General features: G+C 35.0%; 4 protein-coding genes across 4 annotated transcripts; 3 read left to right on the top strand and 1 right to left on the bottom strand.

Annotated features, from left to right (window-relative positions):
- The first annotated feature begins 142 nt into the window (after window positions 1–142).
- LOC110371726 (cellular tumor antigen p53) lies at window positions 143–12176 on the top strand. The gene is made up of 8 exons (XM_049842991.2): window positions 143–408; window positions 1570–1647; window positions 2259–2379; window positions 2601–2699; window positions 5466–5649; window positions 7009–7246; window positions 7694–7898; window positions 8240–12176. The coding sequence occupies exons 2-8, from the start codon at window positions 1577–1579 to the stop codon at window positions 8417–8419; spliced, it is 1098 nt and encodes a 365-aa protein (XP_049698948.2). The 5' UTR covers window positions 143–408; window positions 1570–1576; the 3' UTR covers window positions 8420–12176.
- A 123-nt stretch (window positions 12177–12299) lies between these two features.
- Window positions 12300–15112, bottom strand: LOC110371730 (peptidyl-tRNA hydrolase 2, mitochondrial). Its single transcript, XM_021328099.3, has 2 exons — window positions 14814–15112; window positions 12300–12716 (listed from the first exon to the last, which is right to left on the bottom strand). Exons 1-2 carry the CDS (start codon window positions 14931–14933, stop codon window positions 12351–12353), a joined length of 486 nt encoding a protein of 161 aa, XP_021183774.2. The 5' UTR covers window positions 14934–15112; the 3' UTR covers window positions 12300–12350.
- A 216-nt stretch (window positions 15113–15328) lies between these two features.
- On the top strand, window positions 15329–18569 carry LOC110371729 (coiled-coil domain-containing protein 42 homolog). The gene is made up of 8 exons (XM_064040513.1): window positions 15329–15563; window positions 15734–15935; window positions 16192–16365; window positions 16566–16644; window positions 16816–16955; window positions 17245–17392; window positions 17733–17847; window positions 18478–18569. The coding sequence occupies exons 1-8, from the start codon at window positions 15457–15459 to the stop codon at window positions 18509–18511; spliced, it is 999 nt and encodes a 332-aa protein (XP_063896583.1). The 5' UTR covers window positions 15329–15456; the 3' UTR covers window positions 18512–18569.
- A 2434-nt stretch (window positions 18570–21003) lies between these two features.
- Window positions 21004–24074, top strand: LOC110371727 (putative odorant receptor 85e). Its single transcript, XM_064040653.1, has 8 exons — window positions 21004–21536; window positions 21708–21833; window positions 22465–22682; window positions 22763–22796; window positions 23086–23264; window positions 23586–23675; window positions 23748–23903; window positions 24018–24074. Exons 1-8 carry the CDS (start codon window positions 21050–21052, stop codon window positions 24072–24074), a joined length of 1347 nt encoding a protein of 448 aa, XP_063896723.1. The 5' UTR covers window positions 21004–21049.
- The last annotated feature ends 49 nt before the right edge of the window (window positions 24075–24123 follow it).

Raw genomic sequence — 24123 nt, 5'->3', positions numbered from 1 at the left:
CAAAAAATGGGAATTGCCATTATTCAGATATTTTTTCTAACATAGAATAATTTTAAATAAAAACTGTTGGTGATGAAATTCATGGATATCTATTTGTTAAGTTATTTGTGAATAGAATGATAAAAGTTCGATCGAGAAATGTCTTATTAATGAAGTATTAAAATGGGTTTGCGATGTTATTAAACTAGAATCAGTAGAAACCTAGACATTTAATATGGTACCCCGCTATTTGCTATTTGCATCAACGTCTTGTATTGTGCGCTCGCGGATTTTGTAGTTTTGTGTTGTTTTTTTTTGAAACTTTTTTCCATTGTGACCTGCATTTGTCCAGTGTTAGCTTACAAAACATTGTGAGGATCTTACAAAACATTTTTTTCTGGATTTATTTTGTTATTAAATAATTTTAAGGTAAGTTTATTTCACTTCGGATTAATTTCGTCAGATTTCTTGCTGAAGTTTGTAAATGTTATTTTAGTGGATAGCATTACTTATACCCAGTTTAAAACCTTATTTTGATGCCAAAAACTAAGTTAATTAGCAATGCAATGTTACTATTTGCAAGTTTTCTTCATGTTTTACGAATATCAAGTACAGCAACGGTATTGGAGCAAAAAAAGTCAGCGAGCAACATCAACAGCGTAAATTGAAATAGATAACCGAAAAGTATGAAATTAATAAATCAAATCGCTACATTCCTGTATGAAATGAAGTAAAATAAAGTAATTTATGAATTAGCGATGGTTTTACAGTATTACTTTATGACGTTTTAGGTTATTAGATAAAACTTACTTTTCAACTACAAAACGATCATTCTGAAGGCCGCGGAAGGCCATTGGCCTGCTAATATTATCTCATTTATTTTTAATGCAATAACATTCCAGCTTTTCATCCTAGGAATTATATCTATATAGGTAAATAATATATTATAAGAACTTTTTTGCAAAAAAATTGTCCTTGATTTGATTTTATATAGTCCTCCGATGTTTCCATACCATTTCTATAATTATTTCCTAAAATAAAAAAATTGACAATTATTTTTGAAAACCCTATCTTTCATGAATGAACGTAACTATTTCACAATGGGTTTTTCCTGAAACGAGTTGATAGGTTATGCAATGATATCACCATTTAATTCTGTAAATAGAAACAGAAAGCATGTCGAGTTTTTATCTATGTTATCACTTATCTATCTGATAATATCAACATACGTAATAGACAATTCGCGGATATTTTTTTTAATCCACCATGAAGGCCTACATGATTTAACAAAGATTATGAAAGATGGTTAATACAATCTGTTTAGCAAAGATAGGATTCAAGAGCAACTTAAACTTTGACCCAATACTGATACTATAATCTGTAATTTCATAATAATTTCGGTAGAATAATGATGATTTTGCATTTCTATTTTTAAGTTTCCTTTTTTGTATTTATTTATTTATATGGTAGGTACACAAAGTATCAACTGCCATGATACCATACATTGACAGATCAATACATTCACCCTAAATGTAAATCGGTCATAAATGAGGTTCAAAACGTAAAATTCGTTGTATTTATTTGTTCCAGATTAATCATGAATGATTTCAGAAAGATGTACTCTGAAGAAGACTATGATAGCTGCATCAATGATCAAAATCTGTTGCTGTATGTATTTAACATTAAGCACCACCCAATCATATCTATACTTCTTAGTAATTTGTCTCCAATCCGGTTTCCGAGCCCCATAATTTTGTATTTTATACTTTATTCGGACTGCTGTAAAGTTAATACTCAAACACAGACATATGCTGCACAAATTAAAAGAAAAACAAGCTCACAGTTCAGATACTGGATTGAAGGTAAACCGGTTTTTGGAATACCCTTTATGTTTCGGTTCAAGATAGAAGGTAGGTGACTGTCTGCGGAAAATATTGGGATTAATCATTTGAATTCGGAGGTCTTTGGCATGGTTTTATTAAAAGGACTATTCAGATAATTATTTTGTCTTCAAAAATGAGATTTATCTCTCAGTTATTTTTACATCTAGTAAGTACTCTGACCATGCTATGTTCGTAACGTTAGGAAAGTAAATACTTCATGGACTGAGATAAAAAAATTTAATGCTCTTCCCTAAATTACACTACGTATCCAGGAGAAAAAGATTAACCTTGAAAGCTAAGCAGCTTTAGCTAGATCCACAGAGTATTCCATTAAAGGATTGTTGTAGATAAACAGTTTATTTTGATCATGATATTATTGTATACCTTATTTTTAAGGGAGATTGATTCTTGCGGTCTTGACTTTGAGGGCATTTCATCAGGATTCATTCCATCACCAGCTTCGGAGACCATGGAAATGGGCACCAAACCAAACCCAGCTACACAAATAGAATTTCCTGTGAGTATATCTGTACTAAAATAATAAAGGGGATACATTTGTTTGTAGGTACACTAAGGCTATAATTTGTCCAGGTACGGGAAGAAGTTCCCCTAGGACATGGAAGAAACTCTGGGGAAAAAGATATTTAATTACATCGTTATAACCTATATTTGAAATCAATAAATATAATATTAGTAAGAGTTAAGATGATTATTATAATTTAATTAATTTCTGTCCAGTTCTGTCCCCGAGGGCCTCCACAAAGGATGAGTTATCCGGGTGAACTTAATTTCCAAGTGGAAGTGAACAGCAATGATGTACACAAGAAGACATTTTTGGTAAGTACCATAATGATGATAAGAATTATAAAAATATACTTAACTACCTGACATCATCTACTTAGCTTTTTATGAAACGTTTTGGGGTTGGCTTCCAGTCTAAACGGATGTAACTGAGTACCAATGTTTTGGAATGGAGAGTCCGTCTTTCTGACCTCTTCAACTTAGTAACCTGGGTAACCTGATAATGAAGATATGACATAAGCCACTTAATGCCTATAATTATGTTTTTTACTTACAGGCGTCCTTAGCTAGGATTTCAATAATAATTATTATTTATTTATTATTCACAAGGCATACCAAATAATAATCATCAAATTGTAAGTTTCTACGCATGTCGCCGTCTTTATTTTATGACATTTTTAAGTCCGGATATAAAACCTAATAAAAAAAGTTTTGCTATAATTATCTCGTAAATATTTCTAACACATTTTAGAAATTACCATAGAAGTATTTAACAGTGAATGAACCTGACTTAATTTATAACTTTAGTAACACCACCTCAAATTGAATTTGGATTGATTCATTTCATATTTTATTGCGTGGATAGTGCAAAAAAAATATTTCCAGCCCACATATATTATACATATAAATTAATAAATTAAATGTCGTTAGTAAATCGATTTCAGGCGAAACTAGTTTGTCCTGTTAGGTGGCTTAAAAACCATTGAACCTAAAGTCCGCCTATTTTTTTTCACGATTTTTTAATAAAAATTTCTTCAAAAATATAGCTAGCTTATGGAAGAAGAAAAATTGCCTTAAAGTAAAAAAAAACAACTTTATTTAAAGGGAACTATTAAAAACTATTCTTGCACCTATTGTCATTTTAGTTTTGGGAAGCAGTTTTTCGGTCTAAGTTATTAACTTAGATATAAAGGAAATCATCATTAAAATAAATGTACAAAGTTGAGGTCAAAGCACTTATTACTAGCCAGCTAAAAATATCATTTGGTCGGATATAAGATAATGCATGTAATATGTGTGTTCTATAGCTAGCCAGTGTCATTTTCAGGGATAATTTCTGTAGGTACCTACTGCTACTTTTAGCTTTGGCTAGCACTGCAGAATGGTAGGATTATTTATATTTACAATTTTATTTACACAAAGATATAGGCATAACTGTTTTTGCTGGGAAGAAGTGGCGCAACAAACTCCCCAGCAACACATGTCTGTATATTAAGTTAAATGGGTGGTTCAAGTAAAATAGTGGACTTTTAAGAAATATGCTGGTGGATCATGATGTAGTGGGTGTACTACGCCGAATCGAATAACAAATAATCGAATATCAATTGATCGACCACTATAAATCGAAATTCTAAATACTCGAACATTCATAATATCGAATGGTTATTAAATCGAACATTCAATACATCGCGCAGTCAATACATCGAGTGTTCAAAATATCGAATGTTTGCTTGATCGAGCGTTAAATGCATCGCATACTCATCCTATCGAAAAATCTGTATTTTTTATGATTATAAGAAAAACTCAAAATTTTATAATAAATCACATTTTAATCTTTAATTCTTATCTTCTAAAGGTACATTTAAAATTTTTGTATGAATTGAAAAGGCAAACGCGGGTTTGGGAAGACCTACTTTACAAAGAAGAGGCAAAAGGGATGATAATGCGATTGAAAAAATATTAAATAATAATAAAAACTATATTAAAATCTGTTTTATTATAAAATTTTGAGTTTTTCTTATAATCATAAAAAATACAGATTTTTCGATAGGATGAGTATGCGATGCATTTAACGCTCGATCAAGCAAACATTCGATATTTTGAACACTCGATGTATTGACTGCGCGATGTATTGAATGTTCGATTTAATAACCATTCGATATTATGAATGTTCGAGTATTTAGAATTTCGATTTATAGTGGTCGATCAATTGGCATTCGATTATTTGGCATTCGATTGGGCGTAGTACACCCTGATGTAGTTATACATTTAGATAAATAATAAATATGCATATGAAATGTGATTCAATACTAATTTAGAAAAAAAGCGATATGACGGCCTTGTGAGGTCAACCCGCATTTCTAACTAGTCAAACTTGTGTGATCAAAATCATAAAAAAGTAATGATCTGGTTTATAACACCTAGTTTTTTAGCTGAAATTTATGTAAAATGTGTTTTTACACAGCTGTCTGTGGAAGTCTAAAATGCTTCTAGTTTTGATCTCTGATAAATATTGCTTTATACACTAAAACACCTTTACAATGCCAAAACCAAAATTCACTGAATTTATTAAACTAAAAACGGACCTTATAATATCATTCCCTTGCTTATCTCATTATCTGTCAATGAAGCCTACCTCATCACAATCTAGGACTATCGTCCCACTGCTGGGCAAAGGTCTCCTCTCACTCAGAGACATATTGAGCCCGGACGACCTTCATAATTTCATCATGTCCATCATTTTTTAACCGATTCCCCAAAAAAGAGGAGGTATCAAAATCAAAAAGTGTTTATTCAAAGTAGGCTCAAAATCAGCACCTTGCGAAACGTCAGAACTACTTGCGACGGTCCCCAAAAACGCCCACCCAACACCACTTCCTATGTGTTATTACTAGGAATACTGGGAAGAAGAAGTAGTCAGCTCAGCTCACTGGTACTCACCTACGGCCGGTTAGACTCAAAGCCGACCCCAACATAGTTGAGAAAAGACTCGAGAGATGATTATGACTGGGAAGAAGTGACGCAACAAGCTCCCTGCAAACTCGCAATTCTTCATTTAATATGGTCTTTTCTTGTCACCAGTATTCCCACCAACTGTGCCGCATCTACGTGGATATGAAGTGCAACTTTAGCGTGCAATTCAACTGGGACTACTTGAAGGCTCCGCATATGTTCGTGCGGTCTACAGTCGTCTTCTCCGACGAGACGCAGGCGGAGAAGCGAGTTGAACGATGCGTTCAGCATTTCCATGAGAGTTCTACTTCTGGTGAGTAAAAAAATATACATATGTAAAGCCAGCGACAAAAGTCCAGAAACACAATCAAAGTTACCAAAATCTTCCATAGTAGATGACACTAAAGTCACTAAACACAACTGACGTAGATTTACTAAAGTCACTAAACATAGCTTTTGAATTTCAGATTTAAGTGTACAGGTATTTTGTGAATAGACCTGTGTTCTGACTGAATAAGGACTCTGTAGGTTTGGTTTTTTATCAGGTTTCAAGTTATATTTCATTGTCTACTTCATAATAATTGGTTAAGTCGTAGAACGTGAAAAATAAGAAAATTTTGCATTAGCACTACCAATCTTCGTTTCTCACTAGTTTTGTCACGTCTTCTTTCTTCAAAGACAATCTTTAAGAACGCACAAGTCCTATTTCCTTCTCAATCTACAATCTACCTCTATTTCAAATGTTATCTCAATCCCCGTTATAATGTAAAAAAATATATAGATTACTGATAGTCGGATTATAAATTTAACGATTCAGTAATTTGATAGGCAACTTGTAAAAAATAAGCTGAAGTAACTGTTTACCGTCAAAAGATACGATTTATGATATAATTTCGTTATATTAATTGAAAATCCAATTAATCCCCATTTGGACTTAATAATAACTACTTGGCTGAATAATTTGTTAGGACTGCACTAGTTTTACAGTATTTTTTCGGTCCAGTTTCTTATGTTGGAAATTAATGTTTGCTTGATTATATATTAATGACCTGAGAACTAATATATAACGGATCAACATCATATCAGCCATGGCCATCTACCACTGAATATTAAAACAAAATATTCCAAATCTGTATCTGTAGTAACTGTACAGTGTTTGAGAAGCTATTTAAAAAAGTGAACAATTTGTATAGGACTCTACACATAAAATACATATTAAACAAATAAACTTCTGTTTGCTGATTAAGTAATTGTTATTATTGTATTTACTTACATTAATTTTAACCATACTTTATTTTTAAACTGAGATTTAAATAAAAACCATATCAAGATTGTCTACTTTTAGTTAAGCGCTTTTTCAAATAGAGTATTGATATTATAAATCTATATCATTTCAGTTTTCTGCACCAAACATCATAAACAATACAGCTATTTTACCATTTACCAATCGAATAATCAATATTTTCACAAATCTCTCCAGTCATGTCGGCTTACCGTCCCAACGGGCTATGAGAGTGAAGGAATAGTGAATGCACCTGTTTCTACGAAAATGCTTGTGCACTATAATATGTCCTGCGCAGCTGGCCGATCTCTTTATGTAAGAACAGCCGCCGTTACCGAAATCGGTCCTGGACATATTATTTTTACAATACCCCTTTTATTTTTTTAACAGGTATTCAAACAGAAATTGCCAAAAACGTGCTCCACTCATCCCGGGAGATTGGTACCCAGGGCGTCTACTACTGCGGGAAGGTGGATATGGCAGACTCCTGGTATTCAGTCCTGGTGGAGTTCGTGAGGACCAGTCCTGACTCCTGTTCTCATGCTTACCAGTTCTCCTGCAAGAATTCTTGTGCAACCGGCATTAATAGGCGGGCGATTGCTATTATTTTTACACTGGAAAATCATATGTAAGTATTTTATTTTTTATCTTGAGTAATTATTATTGTAAAAAAAAAATATCAGTTTTATTTACCTAACTGTTGTTTAGTGTAGTTAAATCCTTTACGTTCAACCTTAAAGCATACGCTTATTTTATTATCCATTGATTTAGTTGCGAATATAAATGGCTGTCTAGTAAGCAAAAAAGAAATAGAACACAAATATTTAGTATATAGTCCTTTTTTTTAACGACATCAAAAATCAACAAATGACCCCTCATGCTGTGGGTTAGCAGCGGTGAGGGAGTGTCAGACTCTTACTGACTAAAAACCGTCGTGTTCCGTCATAGGCCTTTTATGTACCAGGGCCGCGGTATCTCTTTCGAACAACCCGCAGCCCCGGCAGTAGTATATAGTCCACTATTACACATAAATACAAAAAAAAAAAACATACTTATCTTCACATTTCCTCACCAGGGGTGAAATCTTTGGGCGTCAGAAGGTAGGAGCGAGGGTTTGCGCCTGTCCTCGTCGAGATATGCTCAAAGACGAGACAGCTGAGGGGGTGTACAAGACAGGCAAGAAACGCATCCCCTCTAACCAGATTGAACCGCCTAAAACTAAGAAGATCAAAGTCGAGAATCTCATGGAGTTTGATGATGCTGTACATAAGCTGCCTCCGGTAAGCCAAGACTAAAAAAAATATTTTCTCTGTTCTACCTTGTTTCATTAGTTAATTTAACCAAGAAAATATAGGTTTTTTTGTCTTTACTATTTAGGTATAAATTTTTTCTACAACATTTAATTCAGTGTTTATTTTTTTTTTCATTTTAAAGCTATTTTGGTAAACATACAAAATTAAAAAATATTTTTTTATGTGTAGCTTTTTCTAATAAAAAAGATGACCTCATTATGGTAATCTTACTTAACCGCAAAGGCCACTTTCCATAAATAATTTATTTATCTAAAAACATACTAAAAGCCTAGAATTTTATATATTTAATTAGTAACTTTTTCACACAGTTGCAAATCGTGGGGTCCAGAGCGATGCTATGCGGCCTCAAAGTGATGTTAGAAATGATGGAGCTAGCAGTCGAGTGTCGAAAGAATGACCCAGAGTCCACGGCCCTACACGAAAAACCTATCTCGGACCTCAGAGATACCATCAAAAAATTGGAAAATGCCAAAAAACCGCCACAGTAATATTTTTTGTACCTTTTTTTTTATTTTTAGTGTAGTTTTTTTTAGTTAAACATAAGTTTGACGTTTTCATTTTTTTATTATGTTTCGATTTTTAACACCCAGTTTTAGTTGACATTTTTGTATTTTTGATATAATCATGACTTTATCTTTACAAGTACAAGCAGTGCCTTTCCAATAATTTTATAATAATTTAAAAAAAAACATGATTTTATAACTTAGAAGGGTCTTTTTCCATATGCCTACATACTTTTTACTGACTCATACTAAGGCAGGCAAAAGTGCCTGCAAGTTGAAAGCCACATAATTGTACTGTTGTTTTATCGCATTATCATGTTTGATCTGATAATTTTATCTGCTAAAACACTTTACGCAGAGAAACCAAAAATTACTTTTCCTTTTTTTACATCTGTCTAGTGCTATAGACCCAAATAAAAGAATTAAGTAATTTAATAAACAATAAAAAAGTACATAAAATTTACATAATTAACTAGCACATAATAATTGTAGGCACTGCTCATCAAGTTACCTCAAAAATATTTAACCAGTGCGTCCCACCCTTACTTAAGACATATTCCTAAGTGTTCAAACTAAGCATTGCTTATGGTGGGTACACACGATACCAACTTCACACACTTTCATAGAATTTTGTCTCCGCAACAAAACGGTGCATACAAAAGTCTGAGCCAATGATAAGTCGGCACGGACATCTTCCGTCGTACCACAAAAACTTAAACGTCTGTTGAAAACTTGCCTAAAAAATGACAGATTATGACGTTGAAATAAGGTCCGTTTTGTAGCCACACTTTTTTAGACAAGTGTTCAACGCGTGTTTAAGTTTTTGTAGTAAGGCTGTTTGTATCTCATATTTTCACTCAGATTTCAGATTTTTATATAGACTTCATTTCCACTTTAGATTTTTTGTATCGTGTGGACCCACCATTAGTCTTAACAAAACGAGTGTTAAACATACTTAACAGTTCGGCCAAAGGCTATTTTGTTTAGAATCTGATAAAAAACAACTGCCATACATAAGCCTTTTTAGTGGTAAACCAATAAAAAATGTAAATATTGGGTAGTTGACACAAAAAAGTTCATAGAAAGGATATATTTTGAGAAATTATTATCATTTTAAGGAAAACTAGCTGTCTACTCGCGGTTTCAGATCCCGGGGGAACTAGTTCTCGTACCGGGATAAAATATAGCCCTTGTTACTCGGGAAGAGTGTAGCTTTCCAACAGTGAAAGGATTTTTCATATTTAATCAGTAGTTTCGCAGCCTTTAACAAACAAACAAAACCAGTTCCTGTTTATTATATAAGTGTAGATAAAAAACATATGTACAGGTAATTCACTAAAATCATGATGAAATAAAAATACAGTATCTATGAAGGTAATGTATGAAAAAGGTTCGCTTCCATACGTCATGTGTGATAATCGCAACTCATTGCCATACTACTGCCAAAAAGATAACAGGATAGTAATAAAAACCCAATGATGTCAACTGCCCAATCAATTCGAGATAACATCACAACTTTGCATTATTTTCCTTACGTAAATAAAAGATACTGAAGCTTAAATATTACTGTCTGTTCCTGATAACGATACTGAAAGATTGATAATCCGGAAATTGCTTTGCGTCCCAATATACTATCTGTAGTTTTGGTTACTGAAGATAGGAAGTCATAATTCATAAGTCCGGGATAAAAACTATCCTATGTTCTTTCTCAAGGTCAACTCCATCACTGTACCAAATTTCATTCAAATCAGTTCAGTGGTTTAGACGTGAAAGCGTAACAGACAAACAGAGTTACTTTCGCATTTATAATGTTAGTAGGGATTCTATCTGTAGTAACCAAATCAACAGATAGTATTGGGACGGCCGTTGATATACACAAGAATACTTCAGATAGCACTGTAATTGGCTTTAAAAAAGACTGATATAATATTTTAAAACATTTGGTGGTGGACTTAAAATGTTACAAAAAAACAATGACGAATATTAGATTTTTTATACGTCTAAAACAAATAATTATGTATGCTCTGCAAGATAGCAATTGTCAAATTCACTTTTTAAGTTTTGCTCAGTGTACACTTATTTTTGTTGCTGACTGTACATTTTATGTTAAGTGATTAGTTAAACAAAAAACTTAAAAATGAAAAAAAATTAGATACTGTAACTTTATACTTAATTTGAAGTTATGATTTTGTTTTTAGATTAGGTATCATGTTAGTTGAAGCTAGAAAATAAGAATGTTTGAACCACATTGTATCTTATAAGCCCACGGAAAAGATAATGACTAGCAGAGATGTCATAACGCAAAATCTCTTAAGAAAGTAGCGCGCCAAAATGCGGGTGTTCAGGGGACGAGGAAAGTTACTAGCTCCGCCCTTACACGCCTTCTATTTTCAAAATAAAATCACCAATCAAACAAGACCAATATTTGACAGATTGGTTTTGATTTGACAAGGAACCCAAACGCGTCGTTAGTTCTATTAACAGAGTGCTGATTCCGAGTTTTGTAAGTTTACGCGCTCGATACGTAATTATAACTTGGCTGAAGTAAAGAGTCGTATGCTACATGACATGATTAGAATATAGCACGTTCATTCATTTTTCCGTATAATGGAGTTTACTATTTCGCAAGTGAGCGCGTTTATAGTACGACCAAGTGACAGCCTTTATGAAATAAACATGTCAAAAATGAAAACTTCGTAATTAAATTGTATGATAATTTACGCATCGAGAAAGTTAACTTGCAAAATTCGCACTAGGCATTCTGATCACACCTACCATACGTTGCTTGACCTACAAGAAGGTGCCTGGCCTACCTTCCTTATGGCATCTCTGCTATTTTTCCTTCCTCCGTGTATAAGCCATTTTCACCATTTCTAGATAGGAACAGTTAACTATAAAAAAACATAGAACATCTTGAGTGTAATTTCATGTTAAAATGTTCTATAGAAGTGGTGAATTTGGCTATGTGTATTGTTTTTTAGTAAATGTTATTAGAATTTGGATAAAATTTTATTAAATGGTGTAGGCGTGTATGGAAAAGGAAAAATTATATATGAAAAGTTTTGTTTAAAAATATAAGTGCTGCAAAAAAATTATTAGACCTACAAAATAATTTTGCAATATAATGCAGTTTCGAATATTGAAAAATAAACTGTATGGAATGGGATGAAAAATGTATGATAAATTCTATTCTGTGCAATTAAATATAGGTGCTATCATTGTTTTTATATATTATGTATAAAAATGTAATACATAATTTAACCGACTTCAAAGAAAGGAGGTTCTCATTTTGACCTGTATGTATGTTTGTGTGCGACTATCTCAAGTTTGGCTGACCCGTTTTTGCTGCGATTTTCAGCCTAGTTTTTGGAATACTTGGAGATTTTAGGTTTGTTTTTGAAGTCGGTTTTATTATTTTTAGATACAATGTGGTAACATTATTATTTTATTATGGTGATTATAAAATACAGTGTCTTACACCAGGTGAAACCTTAAGAGATTTATATCTTGAATACATTGTACAATACGACAGGTATTGTTAGATAAATAAGAAATAATTTTTATATTTTAGTATGATAATGAATATTTTTAAGAATTGATTGTTTCTTAGTATTTTTGTAATTTTCGTTTTGAATATTATGTAATTTAAAATATATTATGGACGCTGTGCCTAGTATGTTTCAAATTAACCGCCTTTTTAAGATTAATTGAATACAAAGACCATTAAATATGGAGCTCAAAATATGTGTTTTTTTGCACTTTTCCTACTTTCTAATTTTGGAGCCTTTTTTGGATTTTCAAGGGTCTAACCTATCTCTAGAAGTGGGAGTAGGTATGATAAATATACAAAAACTGAAATAAATCATCTTAAAGTATGTACTTTATTACATAAAAAATATCAAGCTTAATAAATAATTTACAACAGTTTCAAATGTCCAGTCACTTTATCAATAATATCTTTAGGTGCCGGCCCAACACCCAATACTGTGATAGAATTAGGTGCAATTTGCGTTCGGCCAGCATCTCTAATCAATGATGTGATCAATCCCATCTTCTTTGCATTATCACAGATTTGTTTAACTTCATCTAAAGAGTCTGTTTTAAGTGCTACTTTAGCCTGTCCTGTATATTGCCATGTTTTTAAACCCTCTGGGTCCCTTTTCTGAGCCTTTTCAAATGCACCTACTGCCGCGTGACTGCATTGAGCTGCGATTTTCCCTTTGCTCATGTTCAGGTCTGTTCGTACAACCAGAACGAGTTTGTATTCTTGTTTTGAGGCATACTGTAAAAAGATAGAACAGAAAAAACAATTATATTGATGTTTATGGTAAGGTTATGTGTAAAAATAGGCTGATGCAATAATTGCATTAATTGGGCATGTCAAGGATACGCTAGTTAATTAAAACATTGGTTGGAGTGTAGCCTTAGGGGCACTATGGAGCAAGGACTTAGAAAAATTTTCGTAAATTTTTTTTTTCGAAAATTTGCCGATTTTTTTGCAGAATCGGTTTGACCTTGCCTGCAGCAACCATTTACGATCTGAGAAGCATGGCCCTAGGATGCACCGTTTCCGAGTTATGGGCCATTTTCAATTTTCGTATTTTTTGAAAATGGTTTATATTTCCAAAATGGTAGCTCAGACGCGATTGTTTTCGAGAAAGAAATTGTTGTTCCACTCGAAAGCCACGACATCGTGTAAAAAAAACCAGCAAAATTGAGAAAAAAAAAACCAACATCAAAAATTTTCTAAGTGTCGGGCGTCGTTTCAGCTTGAGTATTGTTAGGGGCGCAGGACTTAGTAAAATTTTCGGTTTTTTTTTTTTGTCGAATTCGACCATTTTTTTTTCAGCAACTGATTTTGTGACTCCTTAGAAAGCGTTTATGATCTGAGAAGCATGGTCCTCCGACGCACCGTTTCCGAGTTATGGGTCATTTTCATTTTTCGTATTTTTAGAAAATGGTTTATATTTCCAAAAAGGTAGGTCGGACGAGATTATTTTCGGGAAAGAAATTGTTGCTCCACTTGAAAGCCATGACATCGTGTAAAAAAAACCAGCAAAATTGAGAAAAAAAAAAACCAACATCAAAAATTTTCTAAGTGTCGGGTGTCGTTTCAGCTTGAGTATTGTTAGGGGCGCAGGACTTAGTAAAATTTTCGGAAAATTTTTTGTCGAATTCGACCATTTTATTTCAGCAACTAATTTTGTGACTCCTTAGAAAGCGTTTATGATCTGAGAAGCATGGTCCTCCCGACCGTTCCCGGTTCGGTCATTTTCGTATTTTAGAAAATTTTTATATTTCCAAAATAGTAGCTCAGATGAGATTGTTTTCAGGAGAAATTGTTGCTCCACTCAAAGCCATGACATTGTGTAAAAAAAACCAGCAAAATTTAGAAAAAAAAAAACTCTCCGAAAATTTTACTAAGTCCTGCGCCCCTAACAATACTCAAGCTGAAACGACGCCCGACACTTAGAAAATTTTTGATGTTGGTTTTTTTTTTCTCAATTTTGCTGGTTTTTTTTACACGATGTCATGGCTTTCAAGTGGAGCAACAATTTCTTTCCCGAAAATAATCTCGTCCGACCTACCTTTTGGAAATATAAACCATTTTCTAAAATACGAAAATGAAAATGACCCATAACTCGGAAACGGTGCGTCGGAGGACCATGCTTCTCAGATCATAAACGCTTTCTAAGGAGTCACAAAATCAGTTGCTGAAAAAAAAATGGTCGAATTCGACAAAAAAAAAAAAAATCCGAAAATTTTACTAAGTCCTGCGCCCCTAACCATACTCAAGCTGAAACGACGCCCGACACTTAGAAAATTTTTGATGTTGGTTTTTTTTTCTCAATTTTGCTGATTTTTTTTACACGATGTCATGGCTTTCGAGTGGAGCAACAATTTCTTTCCCGAAAATAATCTCGTCCGACCTACCATTTTGGAAATATAAACCATTTTCTAAAAATACGAAAAATGAAAATGGCCCATAACTCGGAAACGGTGCATCCTAGGGCCATGCTTCTCAGATCGTAAATGGTTGCTGCGGGCAAGGTCAATCCGATTCTGCAAAAAAATCGGCAAATTTTTGAAAAAAAAAAATTTACGAAAATTTTACTAAGTCCCAAAAAATTTTTTTTTCGAAATTTTTTTTTTTTGGTTTTCTTTGCTGCTCATAGTGCCCCTAAGCGTATACTCCAACTCCTACAACTCCGCCCCTAAGACGACCCACTGACCAAAACATTCTTTAATAACAAGAAGAAATAGTTCTTTAGGCAGGCAAGGGCATTTTAAGTTATAAAAACAGATAATCTTAATAAAATTGAGGTTAGAACATGACTATTTTGATTCGTTAATAAAAGGTGTTATATGTTTTACTCACCTTCTTCACAGCTTTGCCAGCATCAGCCACGGCTCCGAAATACTTCTTTAGTGCAAATAATGAGATTCCGATACATAATCCACAGCCTAAGCCGGTAAAGAAAGAAAAGTTTAGTTCCATTTTCTGTTTAGATGAAATGGTTGCGTTATAATCTTTAAACGGTTTCTTAGCAGCTTTGTGTCACTTCTCAGTTATTTCCTGATAATAGTACTGTGCAGTATTGAGCAAATGAACAGATTTTCCTGCAAAAAATATTCAATTTCAATCAACTCAGCAGCAATGCACCTCTTCTTTGACATTAACTTTGACAATCAGTAAAGTGTCAATGTCGGATGTCCACTATATAAAAGAGTGAGACAGAGCCATAGCAGTTCAATGCAAGCTAGAAAGAGGCAAAATAATGAGATGCAATAAATATAGAAATAATAGGTATGGAACGATTCTAGTGTGGCCAATAAGGGTCAACCAAATTCTACTTAATTGGTAGATTTTTATGTAAGACCTGTATTTTGCAACTGTTACAAATTGCTAGGCAACGTTTATTATTGACGTGTTTGTGATCAACGTGATCTCCACTGAACAAGATCAAAGATTTTTTAACTTATTTGTTTTAGATTGAAATATTGTGTAATCTTCAACAATCATGAATAGAACAAAAGATTTGGCTCCTATAGCCATTCCACATGGGCCACCTGTGGAGTCCACCTCGGAGTACTTCAAATCCTTGATGGAAAGCGACAGGATGGTCAAGTAAGTCCCTAATCTCATCTCGACATCGAGGACTAACCCGAAATTGTCTAAGGAAGCCGAGGGAGAAAGCCCTGGCCCTGTCACATCCAAATCTTCGTTCACTGGAAGATCTTCATAGAACAGGTGGTTCTGCTTTGTTGTAAATACTAAATCACGTCCTATTTTCTTAGAAAATATCCAGTATGGGACGTCGCGCGGCCTACTCCTCAAGTCCTGATGGAACAGGCTCGCCGCGACCTCATGGAGGCGGACACGAAGCTGGCGCTGAAGAGGGAAGAAGAGAAAGCAAACAGAGTGATCATGGACGCCAAGTGGGAGGACTTGAGAAAGAAAGAGAACCTCCTTAAAGAGTCTTTCATTAGCTTTAATAAGGTAATTTACGAAGTCTACATATGGGTAGTAGGTACATAAGAAATTAAGGTAAGTACACAAGTGAGTACATAAGGAGGAATAGCGGGGGTTTATGAGGGTAGTAGGTAGCAGGAAATATATAACGGTCAATAACGGAATACATAGGGAGAAGACATATAGAAGTACACGAGGTGAGAGTATATAGGGGGAGTACCTACATAAAAATTTTCAGCCTACTTTGTATAAATGACTTTTTGGTCTTTCCCATTTCGTTTAGTTCATAAGAGAAAATCAAGAAAAGCGAGATCGAGCTGAACGCAAGATGCAAGCGGACACCGAAGTCCTGGAACGCAAGACCAAGGAGACAGAAGCGATGAGGCAGAGAGTCATCGAGATGGAAGAGGTCAAGAAACTCATGGAACAGCAAGTTAAGGACTACACCATATACGAGGTGAGTTTGAAGAAAACTGGAGAACTCCTTGGTCAACATTTTATTCGCGAATGTGTATCCCGGTCGGAAATCAACAGATACTTAATGTAGATAAGAATGACGGTCAATCATGTGGCATGTATGATAAGAAACAGGACCATATCCAGTGCTATACAAGGGCCGGTGATAATGATTTAAAACAAACGTGATTTCTTGTTCAGGACTACCTTATGTCTGTGGTGCACAACTATCCTGAGTTCAAACAGCCTTTGGACGTCCTCAACCGGTATGAAGCTTTGGGTAAGCAAACATTCTTTTGATATGACACAACATAAAATCACTACGAAAAACAATTTCTGTCCACCTAATCTCCTTTGGAGAACTATGCAACATTTTCGTTATCCGCTTCTTCCTTTATGTTTCCCAACTTCATGAGGATTTCACATAAAAGTTGAGTACCTCGTTTTCCAGCGGCCGCCAAGTCAACCCTAGCAGAACGACAGGAACGAGATCTTGAGATGTTGGAGAACGCTCGCCAGGAGATAGCTTCATTGACTGAGGAGAAGAAACTCTTCATCATGGGGCTCAATAATACACTGGCTAATCTTAGGGTATGGAATACTGATCAAATTATGCACGGTCTAGGGTAAACGCTCATTACAGTTAGTGTAGTCGTGTGCAGAAGCCAAATAAACTCAAAAGCTTTAATGATTTCCAAATAACGGGTTACTTTAAAATATCAGACGCAATTCAAGAGTACCCACTGGATTGTATGTAGAACAATCTCCGTTTTCTTTCTGCACAGACGAAATTTCACAATCAAATATTGTACATTCTCTATTTATACGTATCATTATTCACGGTAGGAATATTTTCCTACTCCAAAATCTATGTCTTCAGTGGCGCCACGACAAAATCCGTAACCGCGTGATCAAATGGGAGCTCGCTCTGAACCGCCTCAAGGAGACGGCGGCGAGGAGACACGTCGAGCTCTGTCATGTGCGAGCCGCTATATGGAGCCTGTATGTCAAAATCTGCAAGCAAAAAGGTTTGATCCACTCATGTGTGCAGAAATAATATTATCCGTATTACCGTGGCATTTCTTCAAGTCATTAAATAAACATTCACAAGTGACAATTGCATGATGAAACTTAGGGCGAGAAAAACAACTTCCTACTTAAAGGAACCTCATATCAACCTATTTTATGAGAACTCAGTGACAAAAGTACAAGGAAAAACGCCTTAGTCCAGCAATGTATGTCTTTCGGCCGAAACGACGAAAGCGACGACAAAAAAAAAACGCCATTTATATTTGGCATTTGTTTGATAAAAGATTTTCCTTTTCAACATAACAAAGAATTTAAATACAATTTCTTTGTATATTCCAGGTTTAGCTATCGATGTTTCTACTAATGACTTCGAGCAGCAGCTTGTGGTGATAATGCGCGCTCTGTTGGAACTGCGCAGGATTTACCGAATCGCTCAGAGGAGGTCCAAAGAAAAGTAAGTTTTTTTTTTTTTAACTTTCAGGAAACTCCTGGCTTAGAAACAGTCATATTGTACTGAAAGAATCTCAGAAGTCACGGGCCGGCTGTCGAATTTAGGGTCCTATTATTTACCCACGTAAATGGATTGTGGAATTGTGGAGTCAGATACTAGATACTGGAGGCTGTCACCAAATAGCCTAGTTTGGTCATATCAAAGTCATTTCAAATTTTCAATGTTTTAGCGTTTCATGACTTATTTTTGAATAATCCTAATCCTAACTAATATTATAAATGTGAAAGTAACTCTGTCTGTCTGTCTGTCTGTCTGTCTGTCTGTCTGTCTGTCTTTTCTTCACGCCTAAACTACTGAACCGATTTGTGTGAAATTTGGTACAGACATAGTTTGGAACTTGAGAAAGGACATAGGATAGTTTTTATTTCAAAAAAAATATAAAAATAAAAAATAAAATTTATTCCGGACATATAGCGCCATCTATTGTTCAAACCAAAAATATGCCGGAAGTCACTATTCCATGCGAACGAAGTCGCGGGCAAAAGCTAGTTATTTAATAAGCATGATCCCCACAGATCTTTATTCAATGATTCAAGTAAAACTACATTTATTTTTATTTGTTTCCGTTTTCAGAGGAGAGGCTGAAACGCACTCGCAGTCGCATTAGGCTTGAAGCTGCCTTTAAAACATTACTGATCTCTGAGATGCCAAGTTATTAATTATTACTTATTATCTAAATTTCATTTATTTATTATAACTATTATAACTAATATTATAAATGTGAAAGTAACTCTGTCTGTCTGTCTGTCTGTCTGTCTGTCTGTCTGTCTGTCTTTTCTTCACGCCTAAACTACTGAACCGATTTGTGTGAAATTTGGTACAGACATAGTTTGGAACTTGAGAAAGGACATAGGATAGTTTTTATTTCAAAAAAAATATAAAAATAAAAAATAAAATTTATTCCGGACATATAGCGCCATCTATTGTTCAAACCAAAAATATGCCGGAAGTCACTATTCCATGCGAACGAAGTCGCGGGCAAAAGCTAGTTATTTAATAAGCATGATCCCCACAGATCTTTATTCAATGATTCAAGTAAAACTACATTTATTTTTATTTGTTTCCGTTTTCAGAGGAGAGGCTGAAACGCACTCGCAGTCGCATTAGGCTTGAAGCTGCCTTTAAAACATTACTGATCTCTGAGATGCCAAGTTATTAATTATTACTTATTATCTAAATTTCATTTATTTATTATTAATTGTGTAATTTGTTTATTGAATAAATGTTTAATTCGTTAAAATTGAGTTCCTCTTATTTCCTACTATTACCTATATATCCTATACGTTTTCAAAAATAATAAAATAAGTATTATTTTCTGGTAATTAAAAAAATTAAATTGTTCACATATTTACTGGAATATCTAATTAATCAAGGGTCAAAACTATGTATGTCGAGGTATAATTATAAACTTGAAGTTGCGAACTTAGTTCAAAATGTCTAAAGGGCAATTAACTGTTCTAAGTAAAGTGACCTCTTTGCTATTATAATTGCTTTTACAGAATTTAAATTAGCTAAGTTTGAAACAATGCTTGTTAATCTTATTGAACTTTATTATGATCCTTTCATACCATCCATACTGAAAGGGTTAAGTGAAAAAAGAGAAGTGGAAATAATAAATGTATCAAATGCAAAGATAGGTGTTTAATTACATTGAAATAAAACATCTTCGCATCCAAAGTAAGCTATAGACTGCATCTTGGGGTCAGATACAATACATAATGGGGAAAAACTTTAGAATTTAGTAGATACGTTCTTAATTCTTGTATCCTGGCATTGAATTGATTGTGTTTGCTATGTAAAATTCTAAACTTTCGAAGCCGCGTATTTACAGTATATACATGGCTAGTACGCAAGCGTGTGAAACTAGTCGCGAATAGATTGGAATTCACTTTTTATACAAAGTCTTCCGATGTATACAGCAGCAGTACGCAAATACTCGCATATATTTTGTAGTAGCCAAAGTAACTTGCTTTGTTCCATAATATACAGTGCTAGTCCGCATGCAAACTAATCGTGTATACATGGGAATAGGCGCGAAAAACTTTACGATTATAATCTATTCGCGAGCAGTTGCATGCTCGCCATTTTGATTAAAACACGACCTAGCATTTAATTTAAATATTAATAATTCTCGTTCAATTAAAAAACATTGTATTAAAAATTGAAGTTAGTGACGAAAACGAATCGCTGCAAAACCGACTCTACGTAGTCTTGTCTGCCCTACCCCTAGAGTGCAATTCAAAACCGCGTAGGCGCGGAGGGGCGAGGCGGCCTGCGAGCTGAGGAGCAGGTAGTTTTAACGCCCGCCGACGCGGCTGAGGCTGCGGTGGTGAGCGTGAAAACCATCTGCGACGATAAGCTCGCATGGAACCCCCGAAGCCCCGCAGCACCGGAGCCGTGACAGAAGCGATGCTTGCTGAATGTTGTTTGCTTACATTTTAAACGTACTGAGTTAAAAAATAAGAAGCTAATTAAATATATTTTATGACGTCATTTAATAGTATTTTAGAAGTTTACTGTTAGAATGCCTGCTACAAATTTAGATGCTAAAAAATAACCATCATGCTGAGTTGTATTGAGAGTGGTTTACTTAGAAGATAACTAGTGGCTAAGATAGTAACATACAATTTTGGGGGCGAATAATGATATTAAAAAGAAGCCTGTTTAATTAGCATTTTTAATAAACAAACTCAGATTCAAAAGCCATTTTTATTTATTGCTTTTCCTAATATTAATTTTGTATAGTTAAATTTGGCCGTGTATAAATTGGAAAGATGCATGTGCACGTCTAAGCTACGAATTATACGCGAGCAGTACGCAAAATTCGTGTATACTTTGAAATCACAAATTAAAAAACAGCATTACAAAATATCAGCGAGCAGTTTCCTATGGATGCGTTTTGGCTATGTACACTCTGTAAATACGCTTCGAAGCCCCGTAAAGGCATAGGAAAGTGTAGTTTATCGAGGTGAGCAGTCACTCGTAGGTAGGTACCTACTTGGAGCTTTGAAAATTTTCTATCCGATAATTACCCGTTGTATATGCCACTTTAAATCACATACATGTATAATTAACGATTGAAAATTAACAATCACTTATCTACAGCCCACCACCGAGGCATATAGCATTCAGTTAATCCGCTAAAATGTCGAAAGCAAAACCTTCGACCCTTAACTCGGAGAAGACAGGCCGTTACATCCATTATATAGAAATACCCCTAAAACTAGTAGCCTGTTGGGAATTCTTCCCAAATTCTACCAGCGAACGGCTCCTTGTCATCAACGACATATATTTAGGAATAGTTCTCTTCGTCCTGACGTATATACCAACTTGTTTGACTGTCCATTTGTACACAGAATGGCAGGACATCATGTCAAGTTTGGGGACTATTGCCGACTCCCTGCCACTTCTTGTATCCCTAATTATAGTTGCCTACTATGCCATGTACCGGCAAGATTTATATGACCTGATGGAGTTTATGGAGAAGAACTTTAAGTATCATTCTGCGAGGGGATTAACGAATATGACTATGGAAGAGAGTTGTAAGACAGCTCAACGGTTTGCGAGGATCTATACGGCTTGTACAATGTTTAGTGTCACTATGTATGCGACGATGCCTGTTATTATACATTGTAAGTGACACAAGGAATTTTCGAAGTATCTAGTATATATAGGTCTATTACTTTGTTGTTTTCGACTCTTGAAGGTCGAGTTGAGATCCATAATTAGCATAAAAAAGTGTACTTTCTGTACTAAACCTATTACATTATTTTATTATTTTCTCAGAACATATTTTTTTGCAGTATGGACCAAAGAACCAATCCAGAGTTGGATGTACATGGACATAACTAGATCTCCATTCTACGAGTTCGTGTTCTTAGTGTCCTGCTTAGCGCAGATGTTTGTTGGGTTAGCCATGGGGCAGTTTGGTAAGCCATTTATATAATAATTTACTCAAAGTATTGTGTGAACAGCGAGGCGTAAATTATCATGTGAAAAATTGGTTCTACTTATCGTACTCATATGAATATTAGCGTGTAAATAATACAATTATGACCTTACCCACTCGGTTTAGCCATGGCACCGTGACTGGCAAGTTTTTCCGGATCTAGATGAATTTCCTGATTCAATCCTGCCTGTAATCATCGATCTGATCCAATTACCAGTACCTGTGAGCCATCGGGCTGATCAATGTAGTCTTCCCTTACAGATCCAATTACTCATACCTATGGTTCTACACAACTTCCTTACCAAGAATCTTTTCTTACAGCACGCTTCGGTGCAATCAGGTTCTGCCTTGAAAAATCAAACGGAACAATTGCATATTACTATTACATTATATATATCCTCCGAGCCTTTTTCCCAAACTATGTTGGGGTCGGCTTCCAGTCTGACCGGATGTAGCTGAGTACCAGTGCTTTACAAGGAGCGACTGCCCTGCCTGACCTCCTCAACCCAGTTACCTAGGCAACCCAATACCCCTTGGTTAGACTATTACATTACTCCCTACAATATTTTTACCAATATTACCTACACATGTATCTATTTGTTTTCTCTCAGGAGTATTCTTCGCATCAAACTCAATCTTGATCTGCGGGCAGTTGGACCTACTATGTTGCAGCCTTCGAAACGCTCGCTACACCGCTTTGTTACAACATGGAGTGAAACATGCAGCGTTGCGAGTATCACACGCGACGATACAGGACGATGAGAAACATAACTACATCTATAATGTGTCAGAGATGAAGAAATCGGTGTATCATTATGATAAGAAAGTGGTATGGAAGAAGAGTTACCTGCTTTTGTTATGCATAAGTAGTTAGATCCAGAATATTATCGGTGTAAATGTCTGTTTCAGAGCAACCTTTACGCAGAAGTGAAGACGCAGTTCGGTAGGTTTATTTATCTAAATTTTTTAAGGCAATCTAAGTGGCCTGTAGAAAGTTGTGGAGGTCGGATTGGCATCCCATGTAGGTAGCATTCAGCCATCAGCGGTTAGGAAGGAAGATTTCTAAGAATATTAAGAATGTATGTTACCTATGCGGAGAACAAATAGAGCTCACTATTTTGGAAACCATACAAGGAGATCAGCAATACTGATCTGACTAAGCTCTTTGAAATTGACCATAATATGTAGGATATTTTTTTAAATACTTTCTTCAAAACTCACCTTTATTCCAGACATATACAGCTCAGAATTCGACGACGCAACAGTGAACGCGCTCCGCGACTGCGCCTCCCTCTGCCAAGTCATCAACAGATACAAGGAGATGTTTGAGAACTTCGTGTCCCCTCTGCTGGCGCTACGAGTCGTGCAAGTCACCCTGTATTTATGCACGCTACTGTATGCTGCCACTTTGGTAACGATTACTTTAATAACAGGGGAGGCCCCTTTTTGCAGAAAGAAATAATGGTCCTCGTATTATCTTTGTATTAGGTCCATCTACAAAAAATATGATAAAATGGGCTGGAATGTGTGACACTCACTTATACATAGAAGTACACAGCAGGTTATCAATATCACTAAGTACAAACAGGGATAAAAATGATAGCCCAAGTAGGCCCTTATTTAGTTCAATATTCAAGAGCTCAATCGCTCAATCGCTTTCTCAATCAATAGGTATTGTGGAACAGTCCGCTATAATCATTGGCAAAATTCTTTAACAATTGTTATTTTGCAGAAATTCGACATGATAACCGTGGAGTATTTAGCCGCAGTAGCTTTGGATATTTTCGTTTACTGCTATTATGGCAATCAGATCATTTTACAGGTAAGAACTTGATAAATAGCAGGGCTTGTAAAATAAGTTATCTTATTAATTCTACATTTTGCTCTAAATCAGGCCGATCGTGTATCCACTGCAGCGTATCAAAGCATGTGGCAAACGATGGGTGTGAGGCCCCGAAGAGTTTTGCTCAACATTTTACTGGCTAACAGACGACCGGTCATAGTGAAGGCTGGACGCTTTCTGCCAATGGATCTACATACTTTCGTGGTGGTATGTTTATTTTATATTATGGCAACATCAGTTTTAGTTGCCAAAAAAATAATGATGTATGTAATGTGTCTTATGAATTTTATTTTAATTGTTTTATTGTATTGCTTTTTGCAGATTATCAAGACTTCGTTTTCTTACTACACGTTGTTAGTCAACGTCAATGAACAATAGAAGATACTTACTATATTTTTCAGTACATTAATGCACTGTAGTGAAATCT

This window comes from Helicoverpa armigera, chromosome 22 (genome assembly GCF_030705265.1).
Source record: "Helicoverpa armigera isolate CAAS_96S chromosome 22, ASM3070526v1, whole genome shotgun sequence".
In the NCBI taxonomy this organism is placed as follows: domain Eukaryota; kingdom Metazoa; phylum Arthropoda; class Insecta; order Lepidoptera; family Noctuidae; genus Helicoverpa; species Helicoverpa armigera.
The sequence above is the reverse complement of the archived record's forward strand: the minus strand, read 5'-3'. Positions and strand labels throughout refer to the sequence as shown.

What these genes read in the sequence shown, in the direction of transcription:
- LOC110371726 (XM_049842991.2), top strand. Translation starts at nt 1,577, where the DNA reads ATGAATGATTTCAGAAAGATGTACTCTGAAGAAGACTATGATAGCTGC. An exon ending in CTACACAAATAGAATTTCCT is followed by an intron (nt 2,380 to 2,600) that starts GTGAGTATATCT and finishes ATTTCTGTCCAG; the next exon opens with TTCTGTCCCCGAGGGCCTCC. An exon ending in TTTACACTGGAAAATCATAT is followed by an intron (nt 7,247 to 7,693) that starts GTAAGTATTTTA and finishes TTTCCTCACCAG; the next exon opens with GGGTGAAATCTTTGGGCGTC.
- LOC110371730 (XM_021328099.3), bottom strand. Translation starts at nt 14,933, where the DNA reads ATGGAACTAAACTTTTCTTTCTTTACCGGCTTAGGCTGTGGATTATGT. An exon ending in CTGGCAAAGCTGTGAAGAAG is followed by an intron (nt 12,717 to 14,813) that starts GTGAGTAAAACA and finishes ATCTTTTTACAG; the next exon opens with TATGCCTCAAAACAAGAATA.
- LOC110371729 (XM_064040513.1), top strand. Translation starts at nt 15,457, where the DNA reads ATGAATAGAACAAAAGATTTGGCTCCTATAGCCATTCCACATGGGCCA. An exon ending in AGGACTACACCATATACGAG is followed by an intron (nt 16,366 to 16,565) that starts GTGAGTTTGAAG and finishes TTTCTTGTTCAG; the next exon opens with GACTACCTTATGTCTGTGGT. An exon ending in CAACCGGTATGAAGCTTTGG is followed by an intron (nt 16,645 to 16,815) that starts GTAAGCAAACAT and finishes CTCGTTTTCCAG; the next exon opens with CGGCCGCCAAGTCAACCCTA.
- LOC110371727 (XM_064040653.1), top strand. Translation starts at nt 21,050, where the DNA reads ATGTCGAAAGCAAAACCTTCGACCCTTAACTCGGAGAAGACAGGCCGT. An exon ending in ATCATTATGATAAGAAAGTG is followed by an intron (nt 22,683 to 22,762) that starts GTATGGAAGAAG and finishes TGTCTGTTTCAG; the next exon opens with AGCAACCTTTACGCAGAAGT. An exon ending in AGAAGTGAAGACGCAGTTCG is followed by an intron (nt 22,797 to 23,085) that starts GTAGGTTTATTT and finishes CCTTTATTCCAG; the next exon opens with ACATATACAGCTCAGAATTC.